Here is a 20023-nt window from a genome sequence, read left to right as displayed (position 1 = left end):
CGAGGGCCACACAAAAACATAGGGGGCGTGCGTGGCAAGCGGGCGGCGCGGGGTCAGTAGAAGTTGCGGCACAGCAGCGCGGCCAGGTAGTTGGGGTGATGCAGCGGCGGCCACACGCGGAAGGGCGACAGCAGGCGCTGCGAGAGGGGCGCGGCGTGGGGCGGGGCGAGCGAGGCGTGGGGCGCGTGCGGGGCGTGGGGCGGGGCGTGGCGCGGCTCGCGGCGCGGCGTTACCTTGCGCACGAGCTCGGGCGGGAAGCCGGCCAGGCCCGCGGGGGGCAGCTTGCTGAGCGGCGAGTCCGCGTACTGCACCAGCGTCTCGTAAGTGTACGTCTGCCGCGCGCCGGCCGCACCTGCGACATAGACGCCAACACATACTAACCTGACTTATTACTCACCACCTTTTTCTTTTTGCGTTACGTTCCCCATGTTCAAAAGTTGAATTTGTCAGGCCAGAGTAAAGTCTTTCAAACGAATACCCATGTGTGGATCATTGGAGAGAATGGCCTTATAAACACTGAACTTTATGAAAAGACCAGAGTCAGGAGAAGGCTCTTGCCAGCTGTGAGTTAAGTTGACTAAGATGAAGTAGGTCCTGTCAATTTACGTACCAGCCAGCCACAGTTCAAGGTAATAAATTTGTATGCATATAAAGCAAACATTCATATTTATTTATTAAATTTAAATCGAGCAATGTTAGTTGCACTCAGCTCAGCTCACTATTTATTTAGCACCACCTCAACTTTGTAAATCTTTCCAATTTTCTGTTTAGTAAAGTAAGAATAGTTAACATGCTAAGCAATGTCATTCACACACATCAGTTCTCTGCGATCAGATTATTTAAACTATAACAAAGAAACAAAGCTTTCAAATATAATTGATATACTTTATAAAAAAGAAATTTAAGGAAGATAAGAGAAAGTTTTTAGCATTTCAGTCATTAGTTAAATTGTTAGTGGGCCAACATTCAATATGCTTTTATTGACTGACTTCTGCATACTAGTTACATGATTGAATGATGACATATATGGAGTGACATAAATATGACATGCCAGATGCCTGATACATTACTATGAGAATACATTACAAGATACATCACGACATTTAGATACGTTCAATATAAATAATATTCAATATAATTGGGTGGCAATATTTGGTAGATATGCTATATTGTGTAATGTGACACGAGGCGGCAGGTCATCTTACCTTGGTTCTTGTCAGTGCTGGTGGCACGCGAGAAGCGCGGCCGGCGCGGCGCCGTCTCGCCCTCCCCCGCCGCTGCACACACGCATGACGTCACGTCACGTCACACGACGTCACGACGCGACACGACACGACACGTGACATCACGAAACGACACGTGATGTCACGTCACCAAACGATACCACGGCCGCGCGAGTTGTCACACAATTTCTAGTCACAAGTAACTACCCTCGAGGCTCGCTAAGTTTATTTTAAACACAACTGTATATTTATTTTAGTTTTTAATTTATTTCAACAATAGAAACGTGTGATTTAATTTTTAATTTTAGATTTTAATTTGCCACAGTCTATTCAAACATAAGCCTGAGCATCATACTCTAGCAGAAATTAATAAAAAGTTAAACCGCAAAGTTGTGACTATTTTAAATGTCGTTTTCAGTTGATTTGTATCAAATTCTTAAAATACTCACCTCCCCTTATAATAAATAACCCACTACCCAGGCAGTTACTTACGAAACATAGAAATTGTATTACTAGAGTTAATAGGCGGGCGATGAAAATTAATAAATGGTTATTTAAAATGATCAAATCCAGAAAGAAATTTGGAAAACACCCTGCCTTAGCCGTGGACCGATATGTATATGAAATTGAAATACAATACATAGAACAAATACATATGGATACATAATATTATATGACCAAAATACACCTGTATATATAAGTAAATTCATACTTTATGGGTAATGACGTTTCTATGAATTTAAATATAATTGTAATGTGAAATTGAACCTAATCTTATTAAGCTACATGCTTCAGTCAGTCTCTACTGCTTTTATTAAAGTATAAACCGACCAAATATAAAACCGCAAACCCATTTTTCATTTTCACACCATCATGCTGTACGCTAAAATTATTAGCTTTTAGCTTTGTCTACGGACATGCTATTATAAAGTCGGGATGCAAACTATACCAAACTCGAAATTGTAAATAGATTGTTTTAAAACCTTTCATTTCCTTAAAACATTACATGCAAATTCTTTAAAGGGACGGCTAAACTGTCTATTATACTTTCGCAACACTGTTTTCTGCTTCAAAAACTTTATTTCAACTTTTGCAACCTAAACAGGAATTTATATTTTTACCTTATAATTACACTTATTGATTTCTTTTGCTCTCTGTGGTCTCTTAAAATATTTTCATACAGATCTCACTTTGTTTATAACTAGTGGAGCAACTATCCGTAACCTTTAGTTCTGGACGTGTCGTTACCTTGCGCGTCGTCAGAGGCGTGCGCGTGCGCAGGTGCGAACACGTCGTCATCGCCGTTGAGTGCATCATCACGCAGCAGAAGCGCGGCGCCGGGCCGCTGCGACAACGTGAAGAAGTCGCCCGATCCCGCGCCCAGAGCCTCCAGCGCGCCCGCGCTCTCGAAGTACTCGTCCAGCACCAGCTTCGCCGTCTGACACATAACACATTACTCCAACAAATGTATACAAAGTCCTTTGTTTAAATTCCTTTGTGTTAAATTTTAATATCAAAATGAGGTGTCATAATTGTGAAGTCTTACTTTAACAAGATCCAGATTGTTGCCCGTGATCTTAATGGAATGTTGGCCAAAAGTCACAGTGTGCTTATACTCTCCCAGCGCTGCGTCATTCGTAGAGAAGCTATGGAGCAAAGCCCGATTGTTGTTGTGAGGAGACTTCTGAAATTTATAAGTAAACATCATATGCAATAATTCTTTTGGTTCCAATTTTTAATGTATTTCTTTTCCTTTATATTAAATGGCAGACTTGTTTGAAAGGTAAATTGTGTTATGATGTTACCTCGCGCTGTACGATGCGCGGTGCGTCATCCGAACCGGCGGAGTCGAGCGAGGCGCGCGAGCCCGCCAGCGCGCCCTCCAGCGCCCCCTCCAGCCGCACCGGAGACGCATTGCGCCGGATCGTATCACCGATCAGATGCTTTGCGTGGCTGGAAAACATCAACACGATTTAGTTAAATCGACTGAACACAATAATGCAACCTTGACCGAGCTATCGGCATATACAATATACACATAAACAAAGTATCCAAGGTCTTGTTAAAAAAAGTTTTAGACCAATTAACTGCGTTTGTATTATATATTATGAAAGTTTTTATTTAAATTTAAAATAAAGTCTTGCACACCTACTTATTATGATAATAAAAATACTCACTTAACATTTTCTTCATTGGGACCTGTGATTTGAACAAGCCTCTCCTTGGCACCTGGACTCACTGTAAACAGAAAAAAAACTCTTCTAATTCTGGCCCACATAAATTATAAAGTTAGTACAGTTTGTTAATATTTGAAGCCGAAAGCTTAATGCAATTAATAGGCAGTAAGTACTTAAAATCTATTTCGTCATTATCCATCTAAGAACAATGGTATAATGTATTGTTATTATATTAAATATCGAACACATGGATACATATTTTCATGAATGTTAATCTATAATTAGTGTTGATTACACCTAAAATGAGCACACCAAACATTGTTATATCACTATACATAGAGAGTTATAGACAACATAGAGAAGTAGGAAGCATTAATTATAAAAGGCGAAGATAGAGAGAGTCCGTCACACCATGCGTAAGCGCCGCCCCGTCCGCTCTGTGCATTCGTACCTCTCTGAAACGATATTATCGTGTCACTTATCTCCTCGATCATGTGCACCCGTCTGCCCTTGATACCCATCACTGTAACACCACAACACAAGTTCAACTTACTGCATTCACTCCAATGTTGCCAGCCTATCAACTGTTATTTAAAAAGTAAAGACACAAAAAAAATTAAACTAAACAAATATTTTCTAGATAAATAAGCCCAATTGAGAACTGAAAATACAAACATAAATTTTTACACAAAATTAACAAAACAAAAATCTAATTTCATGCATCTTTCTACTTAAACTTACGATTAATTTAATAACACTAGGAATAAGCATCTTGACTCCATTCATGCCCTGAATACACCTACATTTTGACATTACTTGGTTTACATGCTTTGATACAAAATAAATATCCCTGAATAATTAAAAAAATGTTGGTCACTATGACTCACCTTTTCCAGAATCAGCATTTCTAATAACAACTTCATCCTTGGAATAGTTTTTGCCCGGTATTTTCGTTGGCTTAGGGAATTTGCCAGATGGCTTGATGACTTCACCGGGGCCAAGTAAAGTGGGCGGCTCGGTAGGCGCAGCCAGCGTGGGGGAGACCGAGCCACCCGACCCCGACCCTTCCATGGTAGGAACTAACAGTGGCTGAACATTATACAAATGTTATTATTGTACTAAAACAAATCCACATTAATTTATAGACAAATAATATAGTAAGTGTCTACCTCAGCATGTGTACCACGGTGTCTATAATATTGACTCATATAATCAGATCCTTGCCAATGCTTTGCACGTAATTCTATTAACTCAAGAAGATGGAGACGAGTTTTTTTGTCCAATCTTTCATCCTGAGACCCGTTACGGAATACAACAAAATATCTGAAATTACAAAATTTTTGTTTACAAATTTTGTCAAAAATACTGTTCCTTTATTCCTAATTCAAATCATATAATACTTCTTAAAGTGAAGAGAAAACAAACCTATCAAGAAACTCCTTATAAAGTGCTTCGAGCTGGGCACCATAAAGCTTGAGGTTGGAGTACATGGTAGCAACATTGCTCTGAAGGGCACGATCAAAATTCCCCTGCATCATCTGGTATGCCACACCCTCAGTCAACACTATCAGATCATCAACTGCAAAAAAATACTCATAACTTGTAATGTTTACTTATATATTTAGCTTATAAATAATAGATGGCAATTCTAATAAGATTCTTACCAGAATTAATTTTCACATCTAATACAGAGTTGCGGGTATGTGCGGAACTGGTTGTCGATTTCAGGGGTCTGGGCACCTCCAGTTTTTTTACCGTGCGGGTCATTTTCGTTAGGGTCGACATGGTGCTGAAAATTAAAATATTTTATAGTGCAAAATGCAGTGCTTATAAACAACGCGATGTAAAGAAGCAAGCCGTGACGTTTTAATCATATTAAAAATTTCTGTAAGGATGTTAGTAACCTTGTCATAATTTATTCATGTGAAACAATGAGACAGGAACTTAAGTATCAACAAAACGAACAACTCACTCATCCATGGCGACTGCGCCTATGCAGTATATGCACACTAAAACCACGAATAGAGCAAAAAGCGTGAAAAGTGAAAGTGATGACAATGATACTAGCGAATAAATTCGGAACAAATCCAATACGTGTTCATTACTCGTAAGATTGGTTTTTCGTATAATAAAAACGGATTAGCTGAAAAAATTTTGACTTTGAAGAGGATAAATACTTTGCTCGTCAAAAAACATTTGGACAAAACAATTGAAAACCATGGAACACAATGAAATAAGAAATAAACAAGAACACTCACCTGGCTACGCCATTAATTCGCAATAAAAATAAATTCTAGTAGAGTTGTCACTTATACCGAAAAGTTTTAATTTTGTTCAGGGAAATATTTTCTAACTTGGACATAAATATTACAGTAGTTCTTTTTTCACGATGAAATCTCATATTATGTAAAAAATATAATTATTTTATTAAAAAATAAATCAATAGTTTACCGATAACTTTTACCGGTTTAGTAAACACTGTTCTGACAGTGTTGCAAGTCTGTCAAACAACCGATTTTAGGTAAAATTTTCGTTTTGTGAATATTACTTTTTTTTCTGATGATAAAAATTTAATTTCAAAACATTGCGATTTGATTTAGTTTAGTTTACATTATGTGATGTCTCGTTTTTGGTGAAATTTAAGTTTTTTGAACGAATCATTGTGCCTATTAATGTTTTAATGTAAATACCCTTATAGTTATTCATTTTATGATCATTCTAAGAAATACACCAATTTTAAGAAATGATCGTAAAAAATATTTTAAAGTAATTAAAAGTAACCTCTCAAGATGTGGCCAACGAACATTAAGTTTATCACTGTAATTTATTTTTGATATACATTTCACTTACAGTAACAGGCATTACTAATTTAATAAGAGAGCTTTCAATAAATAAGCAGATGCCACTTCTAAGCTCGTAAGTGCGCCAGTCAAGACATTTAAAAAGAGTGTAAAATTAGTAGAATTAAAATAAAGAACCGGCAACATTTTAATGTCATTCATGTCATTTTGTCAAACAGTAATCAAATCAAACGTCATTGTCATATTTTACGCGAAGACGAAGAGAGCTGAGGTGTATATGTATTTTGGTTCGGCAATTTTGCTATGGTGTAACGTAAAATGTGTGCAAACGAGACAAATTTACTACACCAAAAACTTCTCAAAGTTTAACGTGATTGTGATCTATTCAAGTGATTAAGTTACCTGCTTCTTATTTTTTTTTGACGGGAAAGGTACGTATTCTAATATGTTTTAGTTTGAAAGCCGGTCAATGTTTAGGTTTTATTTTAAATTTTAATACATTTTCCTATAAATATATTGGAAAATATTTAAACGCAAGAAATCACTTTCGAACAGTAAAAGCCTATTAGTAAGAAGTACTAGATTTTGTCTAGTATTTCACTCTAAGTTGTTATTTCTCTTACGCTTCACAACATGTGTAATAAGTTAGCTGTTTTATATTGTTTATCATTTTAAAAGTAGGCTCGTTAGAAAGTCAAAGACAAAGATTTTTCTTCAAACTAATAATTATTTATAGTATGAACTCGAAATCATCAGATCCTAAGTTAATAGTATAAAAAATTTACTTTATTGTGGAAGGTGTATAATAAAACTAACCTCTTCTACTGTATTTTCTTTTATAATAAATTAAAAAGTTAGTTCATTAAATTAATTTTATTGAAATAGAATGCTACACTTGTTTTAATGAGCAATTGAAAATACCATATAAATGTTATAGAATATAAGTAAACAATAATCATTTAATAAAAAAGGTAAATAATCATATTTGCATTTTATTTTCAGCCATCAACATGCATCAGTACTACCTTTCAGTGATATTTGTAAGGTTGGTGCTACCAGCAGGGCTTCTACTAGGTCAGTGTTCTAATTAATTTATTTTACATGTAACCTAGGCATACTATGAATTTCAGTTGTATTCTTAATTCTTACAAAAGTATTATATCATTCTGAACTTACCATTGAATAATAAATTTCAAAATATTAATTAGTTTCACCTTCATTAAACAAACAATGAGCCAATATAATATAGGTTTAATAAATTACATATAAAAAGGTATATATTAGTTTATATAGGTGTGTTAAAAATCTCACATAGAGTTTGTCTTTCAAATTTATGTAAATAATAATGGTCCAAGATTAGACCTCGCGTCATTCCATTGTTGTTACCTTTATGAATTCCCACCACATCTCCATAGTAATACCAAAATAAGGATTACGTCATCGCACGAATCGCCGCGGTTACCATATATAATTTTTTTTGCTATTAACATTCATAAATAATATAGAACTTAGCAAAGCAATTCATATAAGAGAAATAAAGCGAAAAACGTAGTTAAAATAGCTGGAAAAAAATCCGCCGATTCAAAAATTGTCCGTTTAACCGTCTCAATTTTAAACAGGTTTTTGCGTTATTCGTTTTATGATCTGGAAACGATGTACTTACATTACTTAATTACAACCAATTCCATGTATACCCCCCTTAACGTCTGTGGCTAAGCGCACCTGTTATTTATCACGCACCAATTTCATACGACCTAAGTTCTACATCAGGACACATGTATGTAACCCGCCGAAAAATGTTACCCTCTTATCAGTCGGGAAAAAGCATGTTGATTTGATTTAATGTCGTCGCATTGCGGGCTGAGAGTGTAACAGGCATCCCTCAGGGCGCGCCACATCAGGGTGCGTCCTCACGTTTCGTAGTTTGACCCGCTGACCGATATGCCCTGGCCTTGCCGGGAGCCTTTTTATTGAAATTTGCATGTTTTCAACACGCACCTCTTCCAACGTAACATTTTGTTATGACACTTCGTATAAATCAACCTGTCGAGATTCCCGCTGTAATCTATATCTCGGAATTTAATACGTATACTACGAGTACGATTTTATTTATTATGATATTTATGGATATGCTTGATAATAGTGGTATCAATAGCACGAATTTATAGATTTATAGAAGAATATTTTGCATTTTAAATGTTTAGTGGTATCGCGGGTAGATGTAAAATTCGCTACTAGGTGAAAGTCCTGTCCATCCTGTGGCTTAAAATTGTACAAATGTACTTTTTTTCATCATAATCAGTAGTTTTTATCTGTAACTCAACAACAAGGCATATAAGCTATCGCTCATTTGCTCGAAAATTCAATACTCACAACACTTTATGGAAAGAGGATTTACGGATTCACTATACGATTTGACTCTTTATATGATTTGCATTATAAAGCTATTTAGCGTGCTATACTCGTAAAGAATTCACTGTGTGACCCTAATTCCACTATGGCTCATAAAGCCAGCAATTTAGGGAACAACTCTGACCGGCCCTTTGTTTACAACCATGCCTAGCTGCCCGCGGCGTGCGAGCTATAAAGCTATTTCTAATACAAGTGCTATGTTCTCAAATCGAATCATATGATGCTATAATAACAGTAAACTAACACTAAAGTTTTAGACCTATAATGATAGAATAAGACAAAGTCACTAGATACATTACGGTATACGTAGAAGTGTGTCTGTATAAACACGAATGTCTCTTGATTCATCCGTACAATGGAAGTAGTATAAACAATGTGACATGTGACAATTTCTGTCCTAGTCTATTCAAACCTTTAAAAGCACAATAATATAAGAGCAAAACGCTAGTATAAGGCTTAATAAGGATTATTCAAATTGTAGTTTCAGCAATTTTCCAGTTAAATTTTCACCTTAATTAAAAATAGAAGACACAGGTTATTGACGTAAATATGTTTGTGTTGACATTTTGTATGGTAAAGTAGCAACCAGCGTGTAATGTGATCGTTAGAGGTTTTAAAATGTGGCCTTTTACAGTTTTAAAATAAAGACATGCAAAGTTATGTATGTTATACAACTTTTAACTCGCCTTGAGCTTTAAATGTTTCAACAAACATTTGTGCGTGGCCTACCGTCCGTGAATTTCAAGTGTGGTGACACTAGTGCCTTTAAAATATTATTTTTATCTGTGTTCTCTTCAAAGAAAACGAAAATTCCTGTTAAACGATTGTTAGGATCGTGTTAACTCACCTTTATTCAAATTGACATGACTCTTGTATTTTAATGGTCACACATGGAATGGTCTTAAATGGTTAATCAACCTTCTCTTGTATAACGATATAGAAGACAGAAAATATGTCATAAATAAAAGCTAGTTGTTTAATTTTTTCTAAATTATTTTCGGATCTGCTACGTGGACAGTGGTTGTTAACTTTTAAATTTAATATTGAGTTTTATTTGTTCTTACAAAAGGTTACCGTCCCAAATTAGAACTGTTTGTATTGTTAATGGACTGCGCCTGTCGAGTTTGGTGTTGATTGTGACCCCTTTACAGTATCAGCTATTAATAAAGTCGATATTGCAACTCTTTTACGAGATAGCAATGTATTTTAGAAGATAATCCTATAAAATTAAACTGTTATTATATAATTTTGTTTACTTGACAGGTTTGATTATAGTACTGACCCAAAGCATTTAATCCTCCATTTTTAGTCTTATTAGTTACTTTGCTGTTACAATAATCTACCAGTGGGCCTAGCACGAATATTTGTGATAAGCGTTTTCGTATCGCCAACGTCAAGCATGTAAAAAATAGTATGAGATTGGTGTTCTTTATTTTTGGATTTGGTGTTTCTTACGCCCGATAGGCTTTTGATATTATTTTGTCGATGACGATACTATGGCGCTTATCACAATTTTTCATGCTAGGCCCACAGTTCCATTATACAGTTAGTTATCATGAGTAATAATTATTAAGATATTTTTATTCAGTTCCCCCCATCTTGTAAATGCAATGTATTTTGCCAATAGTCGAATATTAACAAGAATAAAATGTACAGTTTTGTAATAAACCCAATTCCTTTGCGGCACTGTGCCAAGAACAATAGCTCTATACTAGTGAAGTAAGATTTTGATTTAGAAACTCCGAAAAGCTTTATTTAAAAAATATTAACTTATTTATTAAAAAAAAAACTGTAACCGGTAACGATTAATTTACGAATGAAATAATTTAATATCTAATCACACCTTTTTTCAGATTTCGAAGTAAGTCATTTTGATGAAACGAATTTAAACACGCGAGCTTTTTATCATTAAGCTTTTAATTTAATTGTCTGCTATTATTTTTATTTCTATCTGTGTTGAATGATGACACGGACGGGCTGAGGGGTGGGAGGGGAGGATAATCGCGAACACTCCCTTGTGTAATCACGTACAACACGCAACAACAATATAAACATTACTACATATAAACACCAGCACAATCACACAACAACATTAACATTTACAATTGTGTATGTGTGTTGGTATGCCTATCACTTAATTAAAACACGCGAAACCTTTCCCGCGAAATGAAATCAACATTAATTTACACGTATAAAGTAAACTGATGCAGTCATCCAGGGCAGGGATGTCGGGTGTGGCTATAATTGTGATTAAAAGGCGTCGGTGACCACTGGCCGGCCAATGTTACTCACATTGATTACTTACGTATACAACGTTATTAACTAATGGACTTTTTCATCTTGTTTTGATTCACTGATATCAACATTACCTGTAGTATTTAATCTACTAGTTACAAGTAGATTAAAAACAAAGTACTAGTACCTAACTATTGTTATCTCTGTTTTGTCGAATATAATGACAGAGATGACGATATATTTTATACATATATTTTGGTCTCAGAAACCCACGGTAAGAGGGATTACAATCTTTTTTTCTAAACTTAGTTTTAAAACAAATTACGCAATCAAAAAAATTCGCGTTCTAAACCGTAGGCACATTTTTAATGTAATCGCTTTCCAGGAATATATTTACATGTGTTAATGATACGCGAACATCTATAACAAAGGTACCGTTCATTCAAAGTGCAAATGCAAATTAACGTAAATACGCGCTAGTGATGCGCCGAGTATTGGCCAACATTCGGCATCGAATGCCTTATCGGCCGCCTGATTCACAAGGTCGCCTCACAGTTCAACTAGTTAACCGGCTGCCTACATTAAATATGACCTCATCACACGGAACAAGCTTGTTTTTACACCGATATATTGGCCGGCACATTCACAATAATTTTTAAAGCATTCTAATATTAACTTTTAGAGCGATAAATTTGCGATTATTTTTAAGGTCAGTTTTGCGATATTGAAAGTCTCTGAAGTATAATATATTTGAAGTTTCTCTGCTGGAAGAAATATAATATTTTGTTTACAAATTTACTTTTTTACGTTTAATTTTTTATTTGACAACTATACAATCTTTAACTGATATTATTTCTTGAGGTGTTATATTTTCAAAAAAAACGTGTCGCGAAAAGATAGAGCATCGATAAGGCGATTGCGATAAAATAGCGACCGATTGCTAAACTGGTGCATATAAGTGCATCATGAGTGAAAGCAAGATATTTTTTTATATTTATAGTGGTTATTTTTACTTCAATATATCATGTTAAGCTATGGTCTATTTTCAATTTTGGAAGTCCGAATCGAATTCCAGATATGACGTGTTCCCAATGACATTGTTTTTTATGAACACAGTAATATTTAGTTGCGGCATAAGGCACGGTTATAAGGCTTTTATCGAGTTTGTTTAAAAACTGGCTGCCGCCCGTGACTCCGTCTGCACGAATTAAAAAAAACTTAAGTAGTTCTTTGTGTTCTTCCAGAATATCTTCTACATCTTTGCCGAATTTCAGCCAAATCCATGCACCCCTTTTGCAGATATCATCAAACAAACATTCGCATTTATAATATTAGTAAGATTTATACCGAATGTTGTTTTTTTAACGGATTTAAGTGTATTTAGCTACCTAAAAGGTGTAACCAAAATTCTCTTATCGATATTATCTCTGCGGAACCAATACAAGTTTGCATTCGTTTGCGATAAAAGGCCGGTGCCATTCACCTATATTATATTTATTGCAGATTACCACGCATGTCTTGAATAACATACTACCGACCGATAACTCTTTGCCACAGCAAAAGTTTTATGTGCCCTACTTTTCCCTTCTTTTTTTTAAACATAAATGATACTGATGTCATATTTTTTGTGATAGGTCTATTCTCTTTTGTTACAAAAGCTAGGCGTCAAAAAATTCCAGGTTTTCACTTGGATTTCGCAAAAAGGTCAGGTGTTAATAAGAAGAGTAAAAATAAACTATTATGTACATTTAATCATCGGTATCCGTGACCGCCCCTTTTAAGGAGACGAACGTGGTTAGTTTTCTGCGAAGGAACGCTGTGTTCAAAACACGTATCAAATCATAATCAGGGCATTTACTGTTTACTACATTGTTTGTGTTACGGCAATGAAGTAACAAAATAACCATGTTGAAGTGTTTATAGCATCTGTGTTAATATTATCACGGCTAGAGTGGTTACACATAACACATGGAAAAGCCACGATACGAAGATCAAGTGCCCTTTATCTGGTTTTTAGAATTACGACGTAGTTGAAATTTATATATTTAGTATAACAGTATGATTACTAGATCTCTAAAATCCCAGAATACGTTGCGAATGCCACTAAACACATTAACAAATCTCTAGGAACAAAAAGAGGACGTAAAAACGTAAATTAAAAAGAATATTTCGATTGCATCAGCTATCTAAATTTAATCTGTGCCAGTGAACGAACTGTGGAATTGCATAGTCCAAATATTTTTAACTTTTACTTGATATTTTGTACTGTTATATTTTTAGTATATGAGTTACGTCCTGTTAATACTTTAAGTATACATATTTCCTGTTTAGTTCTGAAATGTTTGTATGAAACTTAAACGACAAATGCATGCAGTAAATGTTTAGTGACTAGTTTCTTTTTTTTTATTATTAAAAGACAGTGACGAAAAATATTCGTACAAATATATTTGTGCATTTCTAGATTCTGAATGCTAAAATAAATTAGATGCGACGCGACGCATATCTGCGCCAACGGTCGTGTCAAAAGTGAATTTCACTAACGTCACATAAATAAATAAGAAGCTTGAAATTTTATTATTTACTTGTTAATGCTGATTTAAAAATAAAGAGACTGAGAACGTAACAAAGTAGTGCTTTTAGATACATCAGTTATTTCTGGTAAGTAAATGACATCGTCAACAATAGATTGAGTGCCAGTGAAATACGTAATACAGTTTCTCTGAAGTTTATTAGGTCTGGTGGATCTTGACACTTTAAAAAACATTTAGTAAGATACCGTAATGTTAATTTTAGTAGGACAAATACTAAATAATAAATATTTGTGCCTAAAAATGTAATAATAGAGCAAAAATAGGTCATAATTTAGCCTCAGAGAGCCGGTTGTGCGAAGCCCTTTCACGTTCCTATCTGATGGCTAGAAACAGTTCATTATAACGGTTCCTATGTCCCATTGCTCTTGTTGCACCTAGCTACAAACTTTCTTATTGGATTCGAAGTTTAGAGGTACTCGGAGTATTATTGTCAAACTTTCTTTACTTTTTCTTTCTTTTCTTTACTTTTTACTTTTTTATTTCTATAAGAGGCAACAGAAAGGTTTGTTACGAGGTCTATGCCTTGTAATATATCTATTAATTGATTAGGTACAATCTATTCTGAATTCACATGTAAAGCTGACATTATTGTGTGACCACATTGTTATGTTTTTTCTTCCTGGTTCATAGTGAAGCGCTTTAACTAACAAGATGGATGGTTTGATAAAAGTCGGGTCACGCTTGCAACATTCTTAAGTCAAACTGTGTACATAAGTGAAAGATAAATGCATTGTACGTGATAAAAAATGTATGTTATAATGTCTATTGTAAAGATTTCTTTGCGCTGTTTTGGAGCATTTGCACCACTATTCGTCACTTGCTTTAATCTAAGGAAATGAGTGAATGTTGAATATTGATGTTTTCCCGTTTACATTTGTCGACGTTGTGCAAGCTGATAGTTGTGAGAGCATCGACAGTCAGATGTATTTTTAATGTACGCACCGCCCACGCAGTTCAAGAGGAGTTACGACGTTTATTGTGAGTAAAAAATATACTCCAAGCTATATATAACAAATACTAGATTTTAAGCTCTTTTAGCCGACTTCATTCCTAATATTATCTTCAGAATCAAGAAAAATAGTATGCGAACTTTTATAGATTTAGATACTGTATTGTTTTACGTATGGCTATCTCATTGTCGCGACAACGGAGTCTGTACGGCTTGATCAATTTCCCATTGTAAGGATTCGTACTTTGCCCGCAGCGTCAAAGGGTCAGCTGGGTTAATTGATACTATTAATTGAATAAATTGCTATATTGTCTAGCAGTAACGAATACAACACCTATAAAATTAATGAAATAGCTTTTATAAGAAAGGCCTTTAAATAGTTATGTGGTAAGAATATAATTGCATTTGCTCTACCTGAACAGTTTCTTTCCTTTGGTGTTTAGAATGTAAATAACACAATTAGTAGTGTACTTTAAATGTATATGACCAAGTTCTGGTTAGATCAAGGAGTTAAGTTATATTAAGTCTGTTGTTACAAGAGTTCTCTCAAATCTCCTGTCTTAATGACTGTGGGTAGAGATGTCAGTAGAGTGTAATAACTAATAGAGGAGCACAAAATTGTTTACAAAATATACAACGAAAGAAATGAATTAATAAATAACTAACTGATCTTTTACGGCTGTTTACCTAACTGTAGACACAATGACTCATTGATAAAACGAACTTTACCGAGAATGTACTTGACACTTCTGAAATATCCTATACCTGTATTACTGCCTTTTACGAAGACGCTAATAAACGCGAGAATGTTTTATTCCATAATTGTATGTAATGTCTCAGATTTGGCAGACGCCTACTCGAGTTATTCAATTAGGTAACCTAACCTCGGCTTAATTATAACCAACTTTTATTAATTTATGGCATCGTTGTCATAAAGACGAGTGTGTCAATGCGTAATTCTTTAGCATTAAAGTGCGGGAAATCGTTAAAAATGAACTTCAAAGGTAAAGTTATGTTGTTTATCAATTTCTTTTAATATCACTTTGGAAGTTAGGAAGTTCGTGAAATGGGGCGAATGTAAAACGGTGCAGAACAAATTCCCGCGGTGGTACTACACGATGGCGAAATGTTACACTGACATTTGGAACCCCGAAGGATATTATCGTTATACTTAGTAGATTTTCTTTTTTGGTTCCTCAAAATCTTTTCTTCTTTTTCTTGTATAATATGGAGATAAATGGAAACCAAGAGAAACACGATTTAACTATATAATATTTGTTATTTAAAGACGCGGATCTTATACATACATCCTAAATCTGATTCCTTTTTGCAAAAAAAAAAAGGCTGATTGTAAAAATAGTTATATGTTATGTGTGTTGATTTGCATTTATACCTACCATTTATAATTAAATTGGCCGGATGTCTATGATAAATGATACCATAACGCATTCTATTAACTTTTTAAGTGTTTTATAAAAAAAAAGCTTACAGAAACATGTTATAGTGACTATTGAAGGAAGAAAAAATATTGTTCAACTCATCAATTTGAGTGAATGATCTTATTTCCTTTGAGACGTTATTTTTGAATACGTCAGCTTATAATAATTCCTTCAACGACCAAATCAACGGTTTCTTGTTATGTTCTATCCATTAGTATTTTTAAATCTTGATTTATCTGTATATTAATATTTGAAAAACAGGAATAATCCGATATTTATTCTATCGTGCACAATAATTATTCACGGTTTCAAATAATTCTTCAAAGGCCGACACCGGCCTTGGCTTCCGTGATTTGATGTTTGTTTCTTATGAAACAGAAAACACTGAAATGTTGCGGCTGCATTGAATAAATAATATAATCGATTCTAAATAAAATTCACTCAAACGACGCCAGAGACTGTCGTAGGTTAATAATATTTAACTATTATAACTACCATTAAATGTTGTTTGTAACAGAAGTCAATGACATGGCTATCGCTTTTGCCAACCGTACTATCTAGGGACTTGTCATGGTTATGTTGGAATGAAAATGCACTCGTTATGGGGCGGGCTTTCTCAACTTATATGTTTTATCGGAAAATATATATTATCGTCATAATTCAATTAACAATAAGGATTTCAGAAAAATGTGAAAACTTAAAATATTTGTGAGTATAATTAATCTGCATTCCGCATATTCAACACCACAACTATTTAACATTTATTTTAACGAACTGGACAAATATACAACCACGGTGTCAGTTTAAACATATCTTCAACATTCGTGTGCGTTTACTCAAGCCGGTCAAGGTCTGACAGCCAACCGAAACAGGAGTCCGCGGCTCGGAATACATGCACTATCGACTGACGACCCCGCCCGATACTTATTAATTTAATTTATCTTGGTAGTTTTATAACCATTTTTTTAAATAAAATATATAATTTGATACATAGTCTTTTTTATTATTTATACACTTTAAATTTGAAATGGTTACTCAAAAGTATTTGCTTTATTTTTAAACGACGAGTAGTTAGATTCGTTATCGTTGCTTTTGAACATTTTAATCGTTATTATTACAGTTATAACATGTCAAGTCCTTGCCTCGGGACTTTGCAATAGTCTATGGGGAATGTATATATGTATATCTAGCAAAAGATCTATAAACTTCGATATGGTCATCGCACATATGGCTTGTTCAACTCGTGTATGTCTACCGAATTTTTTTAGTTAACACCTTACAGTGAAATCTTAAAATAACTTATACGTTTGACCTTTTGCCACATCTCCGATAATCTTTATAGGCCAGTCGATAACACTAGACTACAAAATATCAGACGAATGTTTATGCTTACGCTGTTTTTATAGCTAAAGTAGAGTAAGTGATATCTTATTATGAACTTGGACGTTTATACCGTATAATATTTTTCTTATCACTGCTTTCCTCTTCAACATCCAATACATAATTGTTTTAATAGGGTTTTTTAAATATGCGAAGAAAAAACATTTAAAACAAAGCCTTATAAAATAAAAATAATGTAGTTCAAAGATATGATGCTAAATTCATCCTATCAATATATCATAACTAACGTGACAGACACTGAATAGAAACATTATCTTGTACATTGTTTTGTTACAGCCATTGCCCTGCGACCGTTTGGATTGTCATTAATATACTTGCTGCTGTATTTAATAGCACCGCTAGCACAAGTACCCGACACCAAGACATATTCCGGTAAGTCGTCATGATTTATGAAATTAGTTGTTCAAAAGAACAAGGATACAAACGAATAGCACTTCGCCTTCGAATTCCATAACAGGGTTCTTTAGTAATCTTTAAGGAAGAAGTGCGTTCTATTAAAGAAATCCATGTTATAAGTTTTCTTTAAACGTGCAGAAGATCGCAGAAATGATAAATTTAACGAGCTACTTAGGTTAATCTGACTGTTTTATAATTTTAAGAAATAAGAATTTTGTCTACGTCCACATCAGAGAAAGCTCGATATTCAAATATTCGCCTTGAGTTCTTATGATTGTATGGGCCTTGTGGTACGCATTAAATTGTTAATTGCATTTTAAGTGTTTACTATTCGTAACCTGGGTTAAGGAGAACGTCTTTCGACGTTAATGAAGCGTGGTTTTGATGTTAAGAAAATGAATGAAAATAATATTCATACAAAATATTCGACGTTCCCACCGACTGGCTTTGTTTTTTACCAATCTTTTGTAAAATTATTTTCCAATAAAAAAAACTGTTTGTAATTTCATTCTTCACTCTTTTGTTTTGAATTGTTAAGAAGCTCTTAGTGTTATGTAGTTATATAAGTTTGTATAAAAATACATACAAAATGTAACGTTGTAGGATGGCGGGGCAGGTTCCTAGTGCTGAATTTCGTCGTATCATTGTTGGTGCTGTTGACACACGCGGCATGGCACAGCGTGCTGGCGGCGTTCAGTCCGTACGGCTCGCTGCTGGACAAGCTACCGCTGCTCAAAGACATCGGCTACAACCTTGGCCTTGTCTCCTTCGCCGACATCGAACCTCTCATGGCAGTACACTATGTCGCACCAGAGGTATTTAAAACACTATTTTTCTATGTCAGGTTTTTAATTTGACCGGTTTTCTTGCCTACGATTACAAATATGGAGTCTGTTTCATTATTGAACATAATAACATTTCATATCGCTTAATACTCAGCATCCGGGCGCTTGTTTTAAATTTCAAAACATGATACCAACCTGCATTTGATTGGCGGTTACAATAAATCAATAAACAAATTTTGTATTGCAATTTAAATCATTGAATATATATAAACACGCGAAAACATTTATAAGAAACTGAAGGATAAAGAGGATCTTACGATTTCATGCACGGAAATGGTACGATGAGTGAAATTAGTTGCTATGTGACTCGATATTTCTTTATACTGTACTAGCTGAGGTTTGCGACTCCTTGCGCGTCATTAAAAAAAAAACTTAATAGATAGCCTATGTATTCTTCCAAACCTTCCTTGTACTACATATGTGCCAAATTTCATCAATATTGGTTCAGCCTTTCAGGAGATACTTTCCAACACACATTCATCGATCCATCCAACCATTTAAACTTTTGCATAATATTACTAAGAAGTAAGACTAATGTTTTCAGTTGGTCGCAACTGGGTCATCGCTGACAGTGTACCTGGTTGTCCGACGTCTGCTCACCGTGACCAACCCGGATGAGCTGCCGAGGAAGGACTCCAAGCACCAGCGGTATCCATTGCTTACCAGTGCAGGTATCTAGCGTCTCTTCTTTTGTAAACTATATAAATCCAGGGGTTAAAAATAATAATGGAATATGCATAACCGTAACCATTAACAATTTGTTCGTTTGCGTCAATACGACATGAGTAGGTTAGGAGTCGATGTCTTAAGTCTACACCCACTTACTTTTAGCTAAAACTTATGTATGTTACACAGTACATTGCAATTTAACGCAAGTGAATGATAAGAATTGAGTTCAGTAGTATCGAAGCACAATGTTTATTTTAGATGCTAAATATAAAATGCGTGATTCAGAACCGTCTGGAGCGGCTCGAAATTGTTTAGAAACTTAAAAAATCTATTGACATCATGAACTCATTTATTACCTATGTTAACATTTTACCATATGTTCTGTATAAATTGCTTAGGTTAAATTTTACCGAAGAATGAGGAAACAGAAACCAGGAAAATTTATGTTGCCAGAATAAAAGACATTGATGGAAACGTAAACATGCGTTTAATAAAATCACCGAAAATTGTTTGTAGCAAAAATATTAGTAACGGTGATTTTGACACAACCCAATGTGTAGTACATAAAGTATTATAGTAAATGCAATGATTAAAATGTTATTGACAGGCAAGTACATAGCGCTGTTCCTGATAATGTTCTCTGGAATAATGCGGCCGAGTGTGACGTCGGGCATTTACTTTCTGATGTTCATGAGCGCGGCGACAGCGTGGTCACTGGGCCGGCCACTGGAACGCGGCTTTGCGGTCGTCAGCCGCTGCCTCATGGCTATCATGGCCGCGCACATCACAATCCTACTCGTCTATCAATGCTCTTGGATCATTAATATTTACCCACCTGATGAAAACTTTGCTAGGTGAGTGACGGCAAACTTAAGAACTCCTTTG

General features: G+C 34.9%; 2 protein-coding genes across 11 annotated transcripts in view; one reads left to right on the top strand and one right to left on the bottom strand.

Moving 5' to 3' along the window:
- Positions 1-5722, bottom strand: part of mxt (Eukaryotic translation initiation factor mextil) — a 9323-nt gene extending 3601 nt beyond the window's left edge. The window contains exons 1-12 of one of the 8 annotated variants that reach the window (XM_013312909.1): positions 5659-5722; positions 5065-5189; positions 4826-4979; positions 4570-4723; positions 4288-4489; positions 3852-3923; positions 3401-3461; positions 3029-3176; positions 2770-2907; positions 2472-2661; positions 1206-1277; positions 234-352 (exon numbers count right to left, since the gene is read on the bottom strand). In XM_013312909.1, coding sequence (XP_013168363.1) covers positions 234-352; positions 1206-1277; positions 2472-2661; positions 2770-2907; positions 3029-3176; positions 3401-3461; positions 3852-3923; positions 4288-4489; positions 4570-4723; positions 4826-4979; positions 5065-5185 — 1431 coding nt within the window. In that variant the 5' untranslated portion in view covers positions 5186-5189; positions 5659-5722. Of the gene's footprint in view, positions 1-233; positions 353-1205; positions 1278-2471; positions 2662-2769; positions 2908-3028; positions 3177-3400; positions 3462-3851; positions 3924-4287; positions 4490-4569; positions 4724-4825; positions 4980-5064; positions 5190-5304; positions 5635-5658 lie in introns of those variants that run through there. The other 7 variants (XM_013312906.1, XM_013312907.1, XM_013312905.1 and 4 more) reach the window with 7 other exon arrangements.
- Positions 5723-6442: 720 nt separating this feature from the next.
- Piezo (piezo type mechanosensitive ion channel component) overlaps positions 6443-20023 on the top strand; it is a 36373-nt gene continuing 22792 nt past the window's right edge. For all 3 annotated transcript variants that reach the window (XM_013312745.1, XM_013312744.1, XM_013312743.1), the window contains exons 1-6: positions 6443-6632; positions 7204-7275; positions 17505-17600; positions 18228-18439; positions 19014-19140; positions 19746-19992. In XM_013312745.1, coding sequence (XP_013168199.1) covers positions 7212-7275; positions 17505-17600; positions 18228-18439; positions 19014-19140; positions 19746-19992 — 746 coding nt within the window. In that variant the 5' untranslated portion in view covers positions 6443-6632; positions 7204-7211. The remainder of the gene's footprint in view (positions 6633-7203; positions 7276-17504; positions 17601-18227; positions 18440-19013; positions 19141-19745; positions 19993-20023) is intronic.

The sequence above is a fragment of the Papilio xuthus genome, unplaced genomic scaffold, assembly GCF_000836235.2.
Source record: "Papilio xuthus unplaced genomic scaffold, Pxut_1.1 DF827597.1, whole genome shotgun sequence".
Lineage (NCBI taxonomy): Eukaryota > Metazoa > Arthropoda > Insecta > Lepidoptera > Papilionidae > Papilio > Papilio xuthus.
This window is presented reverse-complemented; position numbering and strand designations above follow the sequence as displayed.